The sequence below is a fragment of the Amia ocellicauda genome, chromosome 9 (genome assembly GCF_036373705.1).
Source record: "Amia ocellicauda isolate fAmiCal2 chromosome 9, fAmiCal2.hap1, whole genome shotgun sequence".
Taxonomy (NCBI): domain Eukaryota; kingdom Metazoa; phylum Chordata; class Actinopteri; order Amiiformes; family Amiidae; genus Amia; species Amia ocellicauda.
Genome location: NC_089858.1, coordinates 27,720,496 through 27,741,597, shown reverse-complemented (window position 1 = coordinate 27,741,597; position 21,102 = coordinate 27,720,496). Strand labels below are relative to the sequence as shown.

General features: G+C 38.1%; 2 protein-coding genes across 4 annotated transcripts in view; one reads left to right on the top strand and one right to left on the bottom strand.

Annotated features, from left to right (window-relative positions):
• Positions 1-2,894, bottom strand: part of zc3h18 (zinc finger CCCH-type containing 18) — a 53,105-nt gene extending 50,211 nt beyond the window's left edge. Inside the window, exon 1 of one of the 3 annotated variants that reach the window (XM_066713977.1) lies at positions 2,532-2,894. The gene's annotated coding sequence lies outside the window, so the exon portion shown is untranslated. Of the gene's footprint in view, positions 1-2,369; positions 2,447-2,531 lie in introns of those variants that run through there. The other 2 variants (XM_066713975.1, XM_066713976.1) reach the window with 2 other exon arrangements.
• An 8,320-nt stretch (positions 2,895-11,214) lies between these two features.
• trhr2 (thyrotropin releasing hormone receptor 2) lies at positions 11,215-17,482 on the top strand. The gene is made up of 3 exons (XM_066713974.1): positions 11,215-11,763; positions 12,391-12,817; positions 16,835-17,482. The coding sequence occupies exons 1-3, from the start codon at positions 11,381-11,383 to the stop codon at positions 17,258-17,260; spliced, it is 1,236 nt and encodes a 411-aa protein (XP_066570071.1). The 5' UTR covers positions 11,215-11,380; the 3' UTR covers positions 17,261-17,482.
• The last annotated feature ends 3,620 nt before the right edge of the window (positions 17,483-21,102 follow it).

Here is a 21,102-nt window from a genome sequence, read left to right as displayed (position 1 = left end):
AACAAAATTGAACTTCAAATACTTCAAGATACTTGAATTCAAATTGTAGGATGTACCCGTTCACACAGAAAACAGAGGATGCAGGCATTAGCACTGTAGCCTTGGCAACGATATTCTGGATGAGTTTGTAAAAGTTCGATCATTTCCCCGCTTAACCAGTTTCCTCCCATTGCGTTTACTGGGTTATTGGTTCTTAGTAGGACGCCGGTTCGGTTCGGACTCACTACCAAGAACAAATAGTCCAGAGGAAAAATCAAACGATACATCAATCTAGGTGCATATTCACATTATACCCAGGTCATCAGGCTGTATGGCTGTGTGTTTCTGCAGTGTGGTCACTGGCCCCAGTAAGAGACTCGGCTCTCGGTTCATGGTTGCGTAACGAGAGGCATTGTGTGGTCTTGACATATACTGCAGCAAAGTTCAATCAACTAAAATAAAAAGCATGACATTACATGTATATCTTTGTGTGTCTGTTTTTTGTTATGGTGACAAGTTCTTGGTCAAAGGTGGCTTAACCTTGTTGTGTTGTGGTCAAAATGCAAGACATGTGCCCCTACTCTGATTGGTTACGTCAGTTAGCTGAGGCACTGCATCAACAACGCAAGGACATGACCTGTCATTTGCCAGCATTCGTTTTCCTGATCCATTCACACAGACCCATTGCCAGAATTGCTGGCATTTAGACTAGGGGTCAGATTAAATCAAAATTTTGACCCACACGCTAATAGAAAATTAAAACCTGTACATTAAAGCGGTTACATATCTGATTAGAAGAAAGTGGCATCTAAATAAAAATTAAGACGCAACTGACTACAGTCCTGTAGTTTTCTATTAGCAGGTGGGTCAAATTTTTTATTTAATCCCAGCCCAGGTCCCAAGGTGAGAAATTGCTGGTGTCTAAATGCTGGCAATAACACATTCACACAGACTTTGCCGGCAATAAAATGCCACCAGAAAGCCGGCAATTGTATCAGTGTGAATGGGGCTTACCTTGGACAACAAATCTGCACAGATGGAGATTTTATGGAAGAAATCAAATCTAATCTTTTTGCTTGAATAAAAAAGTTTTTGATCAATGCATACTAAGAGTGCTGAAACCTGGTCACTAAACGCCAAAAATGTACAGAAACTGCAAACGACACAAAGAAGCACGTAAAGATGTGTGCTTGGGATAACAAGAAAAGATAGAAAAGGAAATTAATGGATAAAACTAAAAAAAGAAATTAGGAAAAGTACAAACTAAAATGTGATTACATTGAAAGAGTGGACGTAATGCAAGAACAGATTAAATTTGGACCAAAAAGGAAATTATAAAAAAGTCCTAGGAGACGACCACTTAAAAGATAGGAAGATCAAATAATAAACTAATTTTGTGACATGGACAAGGAAAGCTACAGATCAAAGGAAGTGGAAACATCTAGGGGAGGCCTTCATCCAGCAGTAGATCAATATAGGCTGACGATGATAACATATAGCCTATAATGCATATATCTCATGATTAGATAAGTCTTCATAAAAACAGAATTAATATGACAATTAAAACAAAAGGACACCTCGATGGCTAAAACAAACGGGGATCTAAGTCTTCTGTCTCCATTAGGACGCACTGTCTGCCGCTCTCTCGAAACAGCAACCGACGACTATTTGGTTTTTGTTATTAGGATTCAAAAGCGGTAACCGACCCTGTAGAGAAAACAAGTGCACAACAAATCAAGGTTTGAAATAAACCTACAGGACATCTTCTCGCCTGAATAATTGTTAAATATTTACAATTGCAATAAACCTAATACAGAATATATTTAAACTCAATTGTAATAACATCTCCTGGTTAATGTCATGGTTAACTGTGACACATTCATGGTTATTGGAGTTAAAGGATATTAATAGCAGGTCACGTATGTGTTTTCATGAGTTTTGAGTATGAGAAATATTATCCTTTAACTCGCTTATGGTTTTATTTATTTTTGTTCAAAAAAACAATATCCTCTATGCAAATCGCGATACTGCTTCGTAAACTATTGCCACAATATAAGGTAGACAGTCATCTTACTGAAGCCAACAAAAGCAGCCTTGCACGGTTAGGTTCAAAAATGCATCCAACCAGGGAAGCCCTTGATTTGAACGGTTCCGCTGCTTCTTCAAGCAGTCGTGTGAAGTTTATTTCCTTACGATATGGCCACCAGCAGTGCTTAATCCGGTTGATGGTTTTAATTGGGACCTTTGCTCCGGGGGCTAGACTGGGTACCCTGGCCAATGCAGAGCCCGTCCGAGGCAGCAGCAGGCCCGAGACTGCCGTGCAGGACGAGCAGCCCCACACGCGTGGAGACACCGCAGCACTACGTCCTCACACACCCCACTGCACTTACCTTACAGGTCAGCAACCACATTTCTCCCTGAAATACCGTCTTGTTTTTACCCCCTTTCTAATCTGCCAAGCAGCCATGCTTCCCCCTTCATCAACAATACAGACCTCCCCCCCCCAAAAAAAAAATTAAACAAAAATAACTTAATAGATGGCTGACTGTTACCGTTTCCAAGCCGAGCGTCTTTTTGAGACAGGAATGATCGTTACAACTACCCCGTCTCTCCCCGTCCAAGTCTGAGGCTGAAGCACTACAAGACAAAATGGGATTGTTTTTTGTTTTTTTTTCTTATACCGGAGAAAATGTTAAACCCTGCACTACACAGTGAGAGCGGCCATTGCCTTGACGTCATCAAGGCACGACAGTGACAGCTTCAACTACGCGGACTGTGAAAGGGAAAGCTCGGGATGGGGGTTTTAGACTACAAACACAGTGTCATACAATGAAAGAATTTCACATACATCCATTCCAAGTGTGTGTTCGTAAGGGTACGTGTATGATTGTTTTACCCCAAGAACTAATGTCACTATGAAAAGACCAGTTTGGGAATCAGACTTAAATGCACATAACTCTCTGTCACTTCCGATTCCGTCGCATCCTTTAGACATTCGAGCGGACGCCAGGCTGCGCTTGCGCATGGATGTGGGTAAAAGACTTCATTTCCCATCATGCCATCTGATTCAGTGTGTTTTCTTTTAATTACACATATAACGCGGATCAAACAATATTAATTGAGTTCGATTATTGGCTTGCTTCCTGCCATCTGATATTATCATCACAATTCTTTAAGGAGGATGAGAAGAAATCTTCTTGTCATCATTACTGCTGTTATTATTGGAGGAAATCTGGCTTTACAGTCGAGTCTTAAGTCAGGACAACAGTTTTAAACAGTATTTCATTAAAGTATAAGAAGCTGCTAAGTATTAATTGACACAAATCAACTCCTGTTACTGACTCGACATATAGCACAGATAACTATATCACTATATTTATTACCCAACAGGTATACAGAACGGGAATCCCTAAAGCATATACTGCTACACACGAATGGGAAATATATCTTAATCTTAACCCTTTTCAGACATTAGACACGCAATATAATAGTTACTTGTAATTCATGATGTTTATTTGCAGAATGTTTTATTACTGTTTATTTTATATACATTATTATTATGGTTGTTGTTTTATAGCAGTTATTGTCTATGTCACAGTAGAATGATTCTGGAGGTTATGTGATCAATATTTTATCCACTAGATGTCGCCACAGACTTGTTTCGGAGACACCAGGACATCTAAATTGAATGTCAAATGCAAAGTTAAATCCCCTTTTTAAGTTTTCTGACGATGATGATAATGAGGCTTATTACTTGTATGATTATTATTTTACATGGATTATTGCAAAACATGTTCTTTATTCCACCTCCAGAATTAAAAACACATCACATTTAACTGTAAGGTAATACACCACTGTAGCCAAATTAAATTAGGTAGGAGGTGTTTAGAATAAATTTCTAATTAGACCACGGCCTGGATCAATTTATAACTTCACCCTCCTGCCCCTCTCAAATTAAACAGACAGTACTAATGGCAAGTTTGCATGAGACAGAAGGAAACAGAAAAGCGGTCCTCAAGCAATATAAATGTAATTTTGTATAATCAGTGAGTTGATGAAGGTTTTGATTAAGTCCAGACATGAATTACCACAGCACAAGGTGCTATTAGCAAGAATTAAACATAATTAGTCAAAACTCAGAGTAGAGTGGCACAATGAGCAAAACAGTCATTTCCTTTGTACTGGTTGGTAGTGCCCAGGCCAACTAATTTGATTATACACATTACACTTATTTTTCAAGCACAGATCAAATATACAGATTAATATTCAAGGTATTTTACCCTTGAACAATTAATGTGACACATATATCCCTTATAGAGTGCTGGTAAACAGGGATTATATATATATTAATAAGTTTGCTTTAAAAAACAGATAATATTTTGAATGGAGATCCCTCCAGAAATTAGATCTACACATGATATCTGAGATTGAAATTATTTTTTTAATCTTTTCTGTCCCTGTCCCATTCTTCCTTAAGAAGAAAAAAAAATGAATTCCAATCTCTGCAGTTTTCTGCAGGCTGTTTTAATTAAGCACATCTTTTTAACACATTTCAATCAACTGGAAGCTCAAAATTTCTCGCTTGGCAGATTCAGTGTTCAACAAACTCTGAAAAGATATAACTGATAAATTTATTTTAATGAACTTGTTTATTAGACTATATGAATCACCAAAATCATTGTTTCAAATGAAGGATTTGATTGCAACCACAACTCTATATTGCTGGTCCGAGTCTCAAATTTGTGCTTCATTCAACCACAAAACATGGTCCCAATTGACTTGAAAGCAATTTGGGAAATTCAAGCTTCTGATATTTATGCAAGCATAGAAGCAGTCATTAAAAAGTGAAGCTTCTGTTGAGAAGAACATCATACACACTGCACTTATGGACTTCCCAGCATAACAACCATCTGAAGACACATCCAAAACTATAACCAAATGATTAAATTAGCACATAATCAATATTCTGATATTGTCATCATAATCTCCAGAGTTTATTCCATTAGCAATATTGTGCTATGAATGGAGACACAGCAGCCCACAAAGTGCAAGCCACACAACCTGGAGATGATGAACTTCTACATAGAAAGAGTGGTCAAATTTCTCTTCCAGGAAGTTGATGAACCTATTAAGAAGCCTCCTCCGTGTTATCAAAGCCAAGGGACAATTGAGAAGCTAATATTTGCTGGCTGATGAAAAAATCCGAATTGTGTGTTTCGGAATGTATGTAATTATTTTGACAGACTTGTGACTGATGCATGCAAAATTGATAGTTATGAAAATCATTACTTTTCTGTTTGTACCCTACGCTTTCCATTTTTCCAAACTCATTCAGAGAGCCACTAATACAATTGGATAGTGTACATTCATTCTAATTAAACTAAATAAGGACTGGGCTTTTCCTTATTAGTTTGAGCAGCTGCATGTACCTAATTTAAAATACATAATACGTTGTGACATTCACATTTTCCCCGTAAAAAGGACAACACTCCAAAACAGTGAACGTAACATCTGTGTATGTGTGTGTGTGTGAATAGAGTGATGCTACACAAGCCAAAACAAAGATCCTCCTCTCCCTAATTGTGTAAAATAGTGTATTGAGACACTAGAGGATCCCACATGATAATCTTGACTGCTGCTGGGAATGAGAATAAAATAGCCCTTGCCACGTCTGGGGGAAGAAAGGTGCACAAGGACTGAGGATTTGCCCTTCATGGTTTTACCACAGTGTACAAAGCGGACTCTTGTTCACAGCTATAGGACAATTTACAGGGGACACGCAGATCAGCTGATTGAGAATTCCTTTATAACTGACAGTGGAGAGCTCCTCAGCTGAGGGAGAGAGAGAGAGAGAGTGTATGTGTGTGTGAAAGAGAGAGAGACAGGGAAAAGGGTAGAGAGAGAGAGAGAGAGAGAGAGAGATTCAGCTAGGGAAGAGAAAGGTTAGGAAATTAAATGCACTTAGACACAGGGATAAAGCTCACCTCAGTACTGTACCTGCTGCTCAAGAATATAAACCAACACTCTCAATCAATCTGTGGATAATAAAGAAAGTAACAGTGGGAACTCTGTGTTTTAGGTGATTTTGCTTCTAAAACCAACAGGTGTCTGAACCCCAAAAAAGCCCTAAAAAGTATGGAAAAGAGGTAAGCTTTTGTTTGTTTCTGTACCAATTTGTAAAAGATAACTATTCTCAAATGTAGAATTTATTTCATATATATAAAATGTAGGATAACTGTTTGTTTGCTCAGACGTTCTTACCTAATTAGGAAAGTAACCCTGATTTAAACAAATCTAAACATTTTCTTAATTTCTGTATTTAAGAAAAAAAAGATAAATATTCTGTTTGAAAAATACTGTGGAAGCTTTAATTGTGCCTTTTTCATACAATTCCTGATGTCATTGATTATAAGATTGTTTTACATTTATATGGTTTGTTTAAATCATAATTACTATAAAATGCTAAATGTTTCTTGCACATTGGCACATACTTCAAATGATGTGAAAACATAGGAAGAAGCAACTTACAAAGCTGGGTGCATTAATTAAGGCAGGTGTTTCAATATTATCAGTTCTGCTTGATGTTTATACAATTGTGACTCAAGATATCAACAGAATCTCAGTTTGATCCAAAGAACAAAAACAACAACAACAACAAAATCATTGAGATATGGGGCTCAGTGAAATAACTGCTAAATCTTGAGCTTAAGCACAAAAGGATAAGATGACCTGATTACAGTATTGTCACTGGTCACAGTAGTTCTTGAAAGGCACCAGGTGCTAAAATCAGTTAAGGTAAAGCAGGTACTACAATCTGCTGGAAAGTATTTATAAGTTTAGAATTGCTCTGCCCAATTGGAAAAATAAACCAATTCATAACAGCTTTCGTACAGAATTGCTGGTCAATAATACTTGTTGTCACACTATTTATTTGCCTTCTGTATGGCTTTTATAGTGCAGAATTAGCAGAATATTGCCTTTCCTTCCGATGTTTATTGTTGGGTATGGGTTCAAATAAATAATGTCATACATAAAGCCTGCCTTAGTGCAGTGTGGCAAAGTAACATAATCTGTTTTCGTTTTGATTGTTTTCTGTTTTATTACAATCTTGAATTGAAAGGTAATCTGGTATACCATTGGGTAAAACCAGCTTTAGATATCGTAGCCTAGGGTCCTTAACTAAAATCACAAACCCATGGTCATATCACATCTGTCTGTAATGTACAGAGCATTTTTAAGCCTTGTGTTTCTTGTTGTGTGCAATGGGCAAACGTTCTCCCTCCTTCCATCTAGAGTTTTAATCCAACATGTCATTCTCTATATATCCATGCATCAGGGACCAAGAAGGAACACAGTTTGCTTTGAATGTCCCCTGCAATGTTACACTGACATATACCACACTTGTTGCAATATCATAAAGTATTTTCTATCAGGTTCAGCATATTGTTTATTGTGATAATGCAAAATCCTTCTCAAGATTACAGATTGGAAATGATGAGGAGGACTCTTGCAAGTTTTATGAGGCACTTTAGATCTTTGTGGGTTTATTTTTGGTTCTAATAAGGAACATAGGATGAGTGGTGTTAAAGGACTTACGTACGTCACCCTTAGTTTCCATTAATATAACTAGAGCACACGTATGTGGTTGCTTGTTTAAAAAGCCTGCAGGAGAAGTGTGGAGTCTATTACAAATGACACACTAGGAAACACATCTTTATTAATCTTGTATAACACTGAGATTCAAGGTAGAAAGATTTTTGTGAACTGAAATATTCTCCTTATTTATATTTTAAAGGCATAGTTTGGAATATTTTAATTTTGCTCCCGTTTCATGTTTCATGTACCGCGTACCCTGTTTGTTTCACTCTTAGTTTCTGCTAACTTCACATTTTTAACAGCTAAAAATATTATGATTTCTTAGCAGATACACTTACCCAGAGTGAGTTACAATAATTATGATATTTTTATATACAATTTCCATTTATACAGCTGGGTTTTCACTGGAGTAATCTAGGTAAAGTACCTTCCTCGGGGGTACAACAGTGTCCCCCACCTGGGACTGAACCCACAATCGTCAGCTCCAGAGTCCAGAGTCCAGAGCCCTAAGCACTACTTCACACTGACCAGATAGATGGCTTTACAGCTCTAAACTAGTTGTAAGAGGGAGTGCAGGGGGAGTGTATCAGCATTAAACCGATGGCAAAAACACACTTGGAACACCTCCTGCTCTAATAAATGAGAACAGGGTGGGTGTGGTATGAGCAAGGAAATATGGCCACCTAATGGAATCTTATCCTGTGTGAACTAGACTATGCATCCAATAAGTCAGGACACATGTGGACTCAGCTTAGAGCGCAAGAAGGATGGGTAATTGGATCACCTGTCACCTGGCTGGGACGGTATATGTGAAGCTGGTTTTGCAGTAGTGCTTATTCTCTATGTTGGAGGGAGCTTTTCAAATGGTTTGATTCCTGTGTCTGGGTTTTCAGAAAAGCAGCTTTACGATCAAGTCCTTGCTAGTCCTTCAAGGCTCAGCGTAAGAAAAAATCGAATCCTGATTCCTTTTCACTTTTGATTGCGGTCAGCCAGCATCAGGAAATGTTCCCCTTCCTTCAGTGGAGACTTTTGTCTCGCTATCACACCTTTTGTCAATGTCACATCTTGTTTTTAGTACCTCTCCACTGCTGAAACCTGTGACACTGTGCCCACGCAAACTGTATACTCATATATTGTAGAATTTGTAATGCTTTATGCCTTGAACTGCACTGTATTTTTTCACTTTGTATTGCACTTATATTTTGTAAGTCACCCTGGATCTGCTAATAAATAAATATTAATAATAATAATAATAATAATAATAATAATACTGTAGAAAAGTGTATTTTAAAAGCAAATGCAATAATAATAATAATAATAATAATAATAATAATAATAATAATAACAAGAAGAAGTCATGTAATAAAGAACATGTTATTTTCAGATGGTAAGATTTATCAAACAAATTCATAAAGGTTTTACTTTCTGTAATGAAAGTACACTCTCAGATAGAGAGTCAGGAAATTTGAAAATGCAGACTCCATGACAAGCTTCTACTCCCAATGACTGTCACAAGTAAATCGTTATCATTAAGCGGCTCAGTATATATCTAGCAATTACAATAGAGGTTAGGGTCCAGGGCAATATCCACAACACGCAATCGTGTTTTTTTCTTTATTATTGTACTTTTGCATAATTCAGCAGATGGAATTTGTTAGAAAACCGAGGGGAAAACAAAGACCAGATGATGCTCGAGAAAAAAACAAAGTGATCTGCTCACTGGGGTCTAGTCTGGTGTTTTCAATCCAGCATTCTCATAGAAGGATGCGGTGCTTGAATGGATCTGAGGAACACCTTAACTGAATAATAATAATAATAATAAAAAACTTGAGTTAAATTACTTTTTTCCATTTCAGTTGGGTTCAATTTATTAGAGCAGGAAAGGAGCCCCTGAGATGAGAAAATCTCATTTGCAAAGGAGGCTGCAGTGATGGCTGAGAGAATAACAGATGCCTTCTACATTCCTAAACCATATGGCATTCATGCTTAACTAGTCTGGCTGCTGGGCAGTATTTAAACAGATATAGAAACCTTTTTATTAGAATAAAAAAGCATGCACCAAACATGTGGGAGTTTCACTCCCATCTCTTTCTTTATGGTTAGAGAATAAGTTAGTCCTAAAGTTTGTACTGTTGCTGTTATATGGGATTATTAAAAAGCATTATTAACATAGTTTGTTGTGTGTTGTGCCATGGACTACACAGACTGTATAACTGACTAAAAAGCTTCCTAAACCAAAGTGAAATCAGTCTCTGTGAAATTAAGTTTTTCTGCCAGATCATATACTTATCCTTAAACAGCAGCCCTTCTCCCATTGACTGAACTGTCCAGACTATTTGACAAGAGTTTCCAACCAGATTGCTGTGAAATATATACATTCTCTAATAAATGCTTTTTGCAGGAGTACCCCTGGTTGAAATGTTGTTGTTCTACTCTGTTGTGATGTCATCAAGCAGCCTGAGTTGCACTAAAGGGTTAATAGAGGAAATCAAACTCCAAGTCAGTTATAAGAAATCCTAAAGAGCACCTAATGTTGTATCGTAAACCGTTTGCAAAGCACCCCTCGAAGGAGCACATTTTAGGCTCCCCCAGATTAATTTATATCTGGGATGTCGTGTATTGGCATTGGCCTTTTTGAAAGGTTGCCATGGAAACTGTCATATTTCACAGCTGTGGGGCTTGCAGTAAGAAAGGCTGGTTTTATCTGAGAAAGGTAAACACAATGGAACAACTTCCTCAGAGTCAGGAGGTGTTATATTATTCTGCTATTTATTCAATGCACACCTTTACAACTATGCTTTACAAACAGGTACATGATTCCAGTGCAGAACTGTTTAGTTTCTTGTGGAGGAAAACAAAACATCACCTTAATTTGTTGTCTATTACATTCGATCCTGGCTTCTCTAGCTGATATGTGAAATATGTGTGATACTCTGCAAATCTCAGTCTGATGGTTAAGTTCAATAAACATCATTGGTAAACATTGCTTTGATAAACAACGGATATTTACAGTCGAACATTTAGGATGGAACGCAGAATTAAAGAGATCTCTCTATTCCATGGCCAAGCACATTTTGTTTGTGATATTTCAAAGCGTAATTCCTCGGTGCTAGGAGTGTTAAGCCAGGCCATAAATGGACATAAATATCTTACTGTAATGTTCTAATATTTTTTCCCCATAATGGTTATATGTTAAATATATGTAGTTTATCATCTATGTTGAGCTGTTTATGACTTTTGCCACATGAATGCATTATGATCATGTACAGAGATATTGATGAGCTCATCACCGAACCACTGCACATTTCAATTGCACAGGCTGTAATAATATCCAAATAATGATTACACATTATCAACGGTTTTATTCCTTAATTGATTTTGAAAAGCAGGGTTTTCTGCAAGTTCCTTTTCTGTTTCATTCAAGAAGAGTTCTGTAATGAGTATTATAAACAAAACTGATCTAGCTAGTCTAGTAGTGGTGCACATGAGTTTAATCTGCATGCTTTTTTTAAACTGCCTTTCCATTCCTCTTAATTTAATGGCTTAAATCTTCCTTATCTGGTTTTATGGCCATTCAACACTTACATTGTTTTGTTTGTTTGTTTGTTTGTGTGTGTGCTTGCAGGGAAAATTATGGACTGGGCTCCTCAAACTGTACCCAGAAGCGATTGTAGTCCCAAACCCCCCAGCAACAACAACAACGACACAACAAAATAAGACATTTCGTCGATTTTTAGAAGTACGTGTGTGTTTGGGCAAATATTTAAATCACAGGCACCTGGGAGGAAAGCATTTGAGAGCAGAAATGACAGAAAACGGTAGCAAACTGGAGACACCAACTAACATTTCGCTAGTCACCAGTACAGATCTGGTCATGAGGTCTATTGAATACAAGACCGTCTCTGTGTTTCTGGTGTTGGTCATCTGTGGGATCGGCATCATTGGTAACATCATGGTGGTCCTGGTGGTCCTGACCACACGCCACATGCGGACGCCCACTAACTGCTACTTGGTCAGCTTGGCGGTGGCCGACCTTATGGTTCTGGTGGCTGCGGGGCTTCCGAATGTTTCTGACAGTTTGTCTGGAACATGGATTTATGGACATGCGGGCTGCCTTGGAATAACCTACTTCCAATACCTGGGAATAAACGTGTCATCTTGTTCCATTACAGCCTTCACTGTAGAAAGGTAGGCTTTTTTATGATTTCCAAACCTTCATGTTCTCAGTTCAAAATGATGATAGGCAATAAAAAATGCTGGACAGAATATTAATGCCCCCCACAGAAATGTGCTATGGTAATATTTCAGTAGAGCTTTGAAAAAAAAAATATATAGTATTGAATGTTTATGTGATTTGTGTGAGTTTTGTCATGGATAGATGAAACACTTCACTCCTACTTGATGTAATGCTAAAATGCATACAAGATTTGGTGACACAGTGATAATGACACAGTAGTGAAAAGCAGTGTGCAAATCGCTATTAATACCCTGCCTTTGTGTAATGACATTGAAAGCGGCAAATTAGACATTTCACAAAAGCTTAACAAGAGGAGTTCAAAATACTATTTATATTTAACAATTGCATATTGATGATACTACAGAAAGTCCTTCTGATCAAGTTTTTTAGATAAAAGGCTCTCATCAAGAGACATATTCTATCTTTCCACACACTGTTCAAAATTGTCATGACACATTCAGTCCATGATTCACATTTTATGCATTTCTCTCAATGTTTCCTGACCAAAAAAATCTTCCTTGAGAATAAGTGAGGAATGTGGGATCTAGTAATTATAAAATGTACATTTTGTATTGAAGATATATTGCCATTTGCCATCCAATGAGGGCCCAGACTGTGTGCACCGTGTCGAGAGCCAAGCGTATCATCGCGGGGGTGTGGGTGGTGACGTCAGTCTACTGCATGCTTTGGTTTTTCCTGGTGGACATCCAAGTCAACAAAGACCAAAACGTGGAGTGTGGCTACAAGGTCTCCCGAGATCTCTACCTGCCCATCTACCTCATCGATTTTGCCATCTTCTACGTCACCCCCTTGCTTGTGGCTATCGTGCTGTATGGCCTGATCTCCCGCATCCTGTTCCTCAACCCCATCCCCAACCGAGCTGACACCAGCACCACCCTTCACAAGGCCGACAAGAGCTGCAAGGACAAGAGCTGCTCGGATCCGGACAGCGCCAAAACCGTCACGCGCTCACGCAGCAAAGGGGCGCCTTCTTCACGAAAACAGGTAGGATCCAAGAAAGAACACTGACACTAGCAGTACCACAGAGATAACTGCAAGTAAGCTAAAATGAACAGCTTGTCTAGCGGCAACAGTGGGTTTGAGCTTCTTTGTTTGCACTTCACTGTGTACAGTGCAGGGGCGTTTCTAGACTTCTAGTTTTAGGGGGGCTTCGAAACGATGTCCAGGATGGTGCTGACGGTGTTTTTCCCGGTGTCAGAGTGGGGGGGAGGGGTTGCTGACAGTGTTTTGTGGAGTTACTTCTTCATTCTTGGCTTCTTTTGTTGTTTTATTTTTAGGGGGGCTGAGAGAAAATACAAGGGGCGGCTGACGGTGTTTTGTCGGACAGTTTGACAGCGCTGTTACTTCATAATCGTACTATTTTTAGGGGGGCTGAGAGAAAATAAATAGGGTCTAGCGACACCCCTGGTACAGTGGAAGGTGCTGCATTGGAGATGGAAGTAGTAGTCCTTAAAGAACAAGCTGATATTAGGCATCATCATGTTTTACTACAGCTGTCCAATAGAAATACTGTGCCTGTCATCATGCTTTAGATCCCTGCACATTTTTAAGCGTTTAAGTAATAATGTAGAGTGCAGTTTTAAGATGCTGGGCTGTGTACTTAAGGTTATTGTCTTTCTGCTCCCAATGCTACCTACCAGCACTTTCATTCCATTCCAATTTAAAGACATACGTTTCTAATTTCTTGAGAAACACATAGCTACGCTATTCTCCTGACATTTTGTATCAGACAGTGAATTGCTTTTCTGAAAGGGAGGGTTTAGTTTTATACAGATACTACTGAAGAAAAGGCACAACGGACTGAAGAGTGGCACAGGATATGCCAATGTGCAAATTGACAGTACAATAGGTAGGGCATCCTCGGGTAGCCCCTGTCATCCAGCTAAAGCAGATAAGTGGCACATTTCAAGTGTAAATGGATCAGTAGGCCTGTATAGAAACTGAATACATTTGCCATTGCCCTTCCACAGATGAAAGATAAATGAGTCTGCAATGTATTAAGAAGGCAATTTGTGAATGATGGCTGATATAACAAGCCCTTTTCAATAGCTGCTTTACAAATGTTTGCTTCCAATCAGAGTAAAGGCTTGCCAAAAACTACTCACACATTTCTGTCTGGAGACTGAATAGGAGCCTTTAGATGTGTTTGCATGCTGTATGGTTTTTATTCTCCAACTGTGGCCCTGTGCTAAACATAGCAACACCCTTAAAGGTGTGAAGCTCTCCGTGAGTTTACTCATCAATTCAGATTAGCACAATATTAAATGAAGAGGGCAGCAAATTTCACAGGTGTTTTGTTTCTAGTTATATATTAATCTTTTCAATTGTTATTGGTGCAAGTACAAAGAAAACTCAAACACTTTTGAGATCACCCAAAACTTGTTCATTTTCATTGAAAGACACAGAAGTATTGATCAAAATATGATATCAGCTGAGCCTGCTCTGTTTTGCTGTGACACAGACCTTTAGTTTTTGCTAATTTGTCTCATTTTCAATACATTATTGAAGCTGCATGAGTGGAAATCACCCGTGTGATAAGGACCTGGACAGATCTTCCAAAGAAGAACCTTTTTCCGCCATCCACATTGTTCATTCTATCAAAAGGAGGACGAGCCGGCAGCATGAAATCTGAATTTTAAAGCAATGCACAATTTGCATGTTCAAAATGTCAGCCGGGCCTTCATCTCATTATCTCCTCCTTTACTAATTAAAATATATGTGCCAGCACGCTCTGTTCAATTAGACATTTCATAATGCGATGCTTTCACCATTTACTAAAGGTCACCGACGCGCTGCTTTTAAACAGGGATACTTTAATCTTAAAAGCCTTCTGTCATGTAGCATTAGCAGAGCAAGTCTATTGTCATTCTGCTTAAATCCTACTCTTTCAATATGAAAAATAAATAAAGAAAACAATTGTGTTTTCTAGTACATAGATAATGTATGACTACCATACCTAGGACAACCGTTACATTTTGTATATCATTCTTTTACACTTTTATTTCCATAAGACTTAATTCAGTTACTTAAAAAATGCCTTTTCCCTAGCAAAGCTCCCTCAAGACCTGTTATCAGATTTCAATATAACATCTAATTGATTCTGAAGATTGCAGGATGATTGAGTTATGTAATGTTTCTTCAAGATTGTAATGGTTTCGTATTCATTCTGTTTTAATGTTAATGTTTTAAAACATTAATTAATTCAACCATCAAATAAACAAGAAAAAATACCAGTATAAATTAGTTCCTTAAACTATTATTACTATTATTAAAAATAATTTACCAGATACCCGTTTCCAAGGCAACATACATTATAATTTATATAAAATACTATATTTACAACATTTCACTATATTTCATAAGAGCTTTTCTGTGGATACAAACAATATAATGAAAAGCATAAACAAATAAACAAACAAACAAATTCAATTAATAAAACTTACTCCTTTGTGAGTAAAGCTCATGCTTTTAAAAATAAAAGAGTTTATAAAATTCTGCTGGACTTTTCATTTCACTTCAGTTCACAGATAAGATAGAAGCGGACGAGCTGGTGAGACCCTTCTGAGCACCAGGCACACATACAGTCAGATAAGCAAATTTAATTAGAAAGGAATGGGGAAAGTGGTTTATGGAAATGATTCCTGTATTTCATTTAAATTTAAGTTTTCCTTCCACTCTTCATTAATGTATGCTTCTGTAAAGCAGTAAACTGTCACGGTTCATCTGACCATATCACTGAGGCGAAAAGAGTTCACTGTTACTTAATTTACTTCCATATATCAACTCCAAACTTTTTCGGTGCCTGCAAATGATTACTTTCCACGTATCGTTCCCCCTAAAAAATAAAACCATTTCACAATACCTTTACCCCAAGGGGAAGATGTTAGCAGTAACAGACACAGCGTAAAATGAGAAACCCCTATTATTTTTAAGTTCCTGAATGAAAATTTAAGTGGGGGATTCCTTAAAAAAAGCACTGTGTCCTTTTATTTATATTCCTTTCCAGCTTCAAACACAGAGATAAAAGAGACAAAAAACAAAGGCAAATCGATGTCATAAGCAGCAAAGACACTGCTGTGGGGTATCATTATCCAGAATGGGAGGAGCTCAGCTTGCTTAATTATCCATTGAAGCACAATCGGTGGATGCAGAATGAAAAGCATGCAAAACATGCATGGTGGTGCTTGAAATTTGAAACAAAAAAACACCCACAAAAAACAAAAAACAAAAAACAGAACATAGGGCTTTTCTCTCCAGTGTGACATAGAAAAGATGGCGTCTCTCCGGAAAAAACATTAAGGTTAAGGACACCTCATCTACAGCAGAGATAGGTGAATCCAGGTGTCTAGAGCTGCAGGGTCATGTGGTATTCATTCCACCCCAGATCTTAATTGCGTAATTTCAATAATAAGTCAAATCACCTATCATTCTGGGTATTAATTAGTTACTAATTTAAAGGTCTATCCAAACCCTGCAGGAATCCAGACATCAGGGACTGGAATTGCTCATCTCAGATCTGTAAGCATATAAAGCTTCAGGTTGGGGGGCTATATCCACACAACATGGATTTTTGTATGTTTTTTTTACTGCTTTGATATTATACCTCTTTCAGGTAATGGCTTTGCTAGTGAGAAATGCTACTCAGAAGCTAAAGAATGAAGGAGAAAATGTTACATTTCATCCCTCTGTGACTTTTAAATGCTCTCTCCTGATGTAACAAGTTTTCTTATTTTGAGAGCACATTTCTACTATGTCAAGCTGAGTCAGGGTACACTCCAGTGTTTTCAGACATTTAAGTGAGCTCATGTGATCCAGGTCCAAATCTGCCCCTGATATCTCATTTCTACATTCTATACTCCTGGATAATGCTGCTTTCAAAAGTAATTAGATATTTTACAAAGACAGCAAGGCCAGTTTACACATCCAAAAATACAGCTCTCTGATGTGGATTGTTGTTCCCTGACACCTGCAATATTGTTTGACCCTTGGTTTCTTCTGCAGGTGACCAAGATGCTGGCCGTGGTGGTGATCCTGTTTGCCCTGCTGTGGATGCCTTACCGTACCCTGGTGCTGGTCAACTCCTTTGTGAAGAAGCCCTACCTGAACGCCTGGTTCCTACTCTTCTGCCGCATGTGCATCTATGCCAACAGCGCCATCAACCCCGTGGTCTACAACCTAATGTCTCAGAAGTTCCGCTCGGCCTTCAGGAAGCTTTGCAAGTGCCAGGAGGAGGACACCCAGCGACGGGCCATGTACATGACGCCCACCAACTACAGCATGGTGAGGGACACGACAGCCGGGAGCCCCGAGTCCAATGGCAAAAAGGACGAGAAGAAGCAGGAAAAGCCAGGCAAGGGTGTCACTTTCCAGAAGGAGCAGGCAGCAGCGAAGAAGGACGAGGATGAGCTTTACTTCAGCGTCGTCTAGACCCCCAGGACACTCAGAGACAACCCGAAAACAGCCGCGCTGCCTGCTGCAGGTTTCCTCTTTCCTCTTCAGGCTTCTGGAAGCCCTTTGTTTAATTTGGCCTGTCATTGAAAATCAACAACTAAAGCAACACAATGGATTAGTCCTGAAATGAGGTCTGGGCACACATAGTAAGAAGTTTTAAAAGACAGAACAAAACAATCATTTTATTCTATATGGAAGCTGTTTTCTCTCTGGTAACTTCACCATCAACCAAATAATTTTCAGCGTCTTGCATCAATATGTGCATATGGCCACTGAATAAGTAAAAGAGACCATTGCCAAAACCAAACAACATTACTAGGTGTTGATGGATTAAGGCAGAACAGAAATTAGTTGAGCAGCCAGACTGCCAATGGTATTTTCCTCAAACACAATCTCCTTGAAGGCGAATTGTTAATTTAGCAACATGTCAAAGCTGCTTTTTAACCACATTACTTAAGGTAATGGTCTGTTGTCAGGCTTGGATGGTTTTGCAGATTAAACTGATAAGATTCCCCTTAAACAGATGGCTGTTTGAAAGACATGTGTTGATGAGTTATTCATCATAATAATGTCAAGTGATTGATTTCCTGTGTTGTTTGAAACTATTGCTGTCTTGGTCCCTTAAGTCTGCAATCTATAAGCAGTTCAAGGGGATGCAATGTTACCTTGCCTGCAAACAGTTCATCTGCCTATAGGGGTTCTCAGTTTACATAAGTTCAAAGGCTGAGCCCCCCCTCACACACAACAATAAACACCTCTAGGAATGGTAACGCACAATCCTTCTACAATAGTAATTGATTTCAACTGAGTATGGATATTAAATATAAAAAGTTTTTTAAGCTTCTGGAAATTGTAAGCTCTTGACTACAGTCCTATTATATAAGAAGATCTAACTTTTGGTCTGTTGGAGAATATTTATAATTTTTTACACATCTGTTCTGGACAGCGGTCAGTGCTTTATAGTTCTGTTCAGGAACTGCTGCTATTCGACTGGGTCATCTTTGGAGTTCTGCTTTTTTTGCCCCTGTTGCCCAAATTAATTTGATTCTCTATACTAATCCTTAAGATAACATTTCTAAAAATGCCTTTATTTGCATATGATTTGGGTTTACATATTAGTCAGTAAGCAGAAACAGAGAAAATCAAGAAGCATAAATCAAAAAGGAAAGAAAAAGAGTAGGAGGAAAACAAATGATTTCATGCAACTCCTTTGAGTCATACATGGTTGCTGTGCCTGCTGAAATGGATCAAACTGGAGCTTCAGCAGAGAATTCACAGAAAACACCTGACAGCTGTATTACTGGTACACACAGACTATGGGCAGCAGCGCATCAAATTAGACAATTTGAAGCCGAAGTGTGTAAACCTATTTCTGAATATTTTCTCTATATCTTGCATCTTGATTAAGGTTTCTGATTACTAACAAAGTATTACAAAAAAAAGAGTGTGAATATTTTTATTGAATGAAATTGACTTCTGAAGGTCAGAATGTTTATGTAAAAAAACAAAAAACAATGGCAGAAGATTTCTTATAGAAAAAGAGGTATATTCTTCCAATCTGCAAAATTGGTGACTGCAGTAAAATCGCACTTTACTGTGTCTTTTGATTGAAATATTTTGTTTCCTTCTTTGTTACAACATGTTTAAGCACTTGCTATATTCATTGCCTGGTATGATTATGTCAGTGTAGGTAAGCTGAATTCTATATTTAAATATTGTGTTAACAGTTTAATTCTTTCAGGCTTTAATAATGTGCTTTGAAGTAACATCTCAGTATTACATTCAGGAAACATGCTATGTAATTGTATGTGACATATGCACATACTGTGTTTGTGTTTACAGTTTTGTCAAAATTGAATAAATTCAACTTTGACATGCCCCATATTGCCTTTTCTTTGTGTAGTATGGTATGTTTTCTCTTCATATTCATGAGCCGAGCAAAAGTAGTACGATCTGTTCGTCATGTTGTGGCAAATGAACCCTGAGAACGTCTCCAAAACTATGACACTGTTTAATGTATTTTTGTTACTGGGTGGACAATACCCTAATAGAAAAACTATCCATGCCCAATCAATGGAATCAATGGTAAATGAAGTAGATTTATGTTACATTCCCAGTAGGCCTAAATTAGTCCTCTCTCGTTCTTGCCTAGGTTCTTTCATTTTTTTTTCACTGGCTCATGTCAAAACAATGACCACATTTGATTCCACACCACATGGGATCCGCTAGGCAATATGTGCATCTGAATCAGGCAAAAACAGCGATGCGTGAGCTAGTCAACTCATGTGTAGACTACCCCTAGCACGTAATAATCCCATCCCTATAATTCATAAATCAGAGTGTCTTCCCCAAAAATTTAATTCAATTGGACCAATCACCTGAGAATGAAAGCGGGATTAGCATTATCCATTTCAGTAATGTGCATCAAGGAAAAAATGAGTGAATTACAAGGTTTGAAATGTAACCTTTTTCAACAAGCCCATAAATCACACACCTCCATTGGCACAAATTAAAGGGAAGATAAAATGTGGTGGGGGAGTATGCTTTTGTCTCTAAAAGCACAGCACTGCTTTATTTGGTTCGAACTGAGAAGCCTGGCAAGTGGAGAGATAAAGCAGGCAGCCGTGAAACATATCAGATCAAAAGCGATGAATAGCGCACACCGCATAGTTGCCACGGCATCAGAGATTAATTCCCTTATCGCAAACGCTCAGTCACTTTAGAGGAGTTTAGGGTGGCTTTTTCTCTTTCCCTTTTCTTTTCTCTCCTTATTCCACAACCAACATCCCCATCTGCATCTCTCTCCAAAGACGAGGTCTCTCATCACAACAGGGATTTCCCAAACGTACAATGGCGGAACCACATGAGATAAACTTCCCTCGAGAGAGGAAGTTTTGGAGGCAATTAAACAACTGGCTTCCCCCACAGAATAACAGCTTATACAGTAAAATATTTTTCTTATTCAAATTAGAATGGTATGAAGAGATATTAAGAAGCCCATATAAGTGTTTTGGTCCCTTGTTACTTAGAACTATTAGTCATTCGTACTAATTCCAGTTAAATAAAAGTCATATTAATCATTCACTCCATTTTGATAGGAGTTTGGATTATACAAATAATTTTTTTTTTTTAAATTACCTTCAAAGTAATTCGGTTCCCTTGATTACTCAATAAATGATTGGCCGTTTTATTGGGCTTTCTTCATTTATCAGAGCTGGCATAATTCTCTTTGCAGGAGACAAGACAATGGTTGCAGGCTTCCACAGTCATGTGCTTTAAGCCATCCTTGAAATTTGTAGTTGTCTTTCCCTTCAGCTAGACTTTCAGCTCTTGCTGAAATGTGGGCATAGATCAAGAGATTGCCCCCCTTCCTCCAATATTCATCCAAGTCATCCAATATTCATGATGTGAATAATGTATTTGAAGTTTTATCTGAATACATATCTGCTCCAATATTTTGGTCCACCCAGTGATCCATAAAGTCAATGAAATATAGATACCCACTACCCAATGTAGGATTCCAACCAATGAACGACATTGTAGCTAAAGGCTGGGAAAGCACATGAAGCATGGCGTATATGCCATTCTGTCTTTTTATGGGAATATAACTGTCCTTGGAAAAGCTTGTACATCTTTATTATAGGAGTGGATGCCTTGGAAATGTGAATTTTCAAGCCTCAGAACTATACCACAGTTTTTATTAAGCTTAATTTACCCAGTACAGATTTCCTAGAATCACCAGACAGATTTCTAAGTTGGGATATTTCCTGAAAGCTGGACAATGCATCAGATCTAACCAACTGTGCTTATTCTATCAA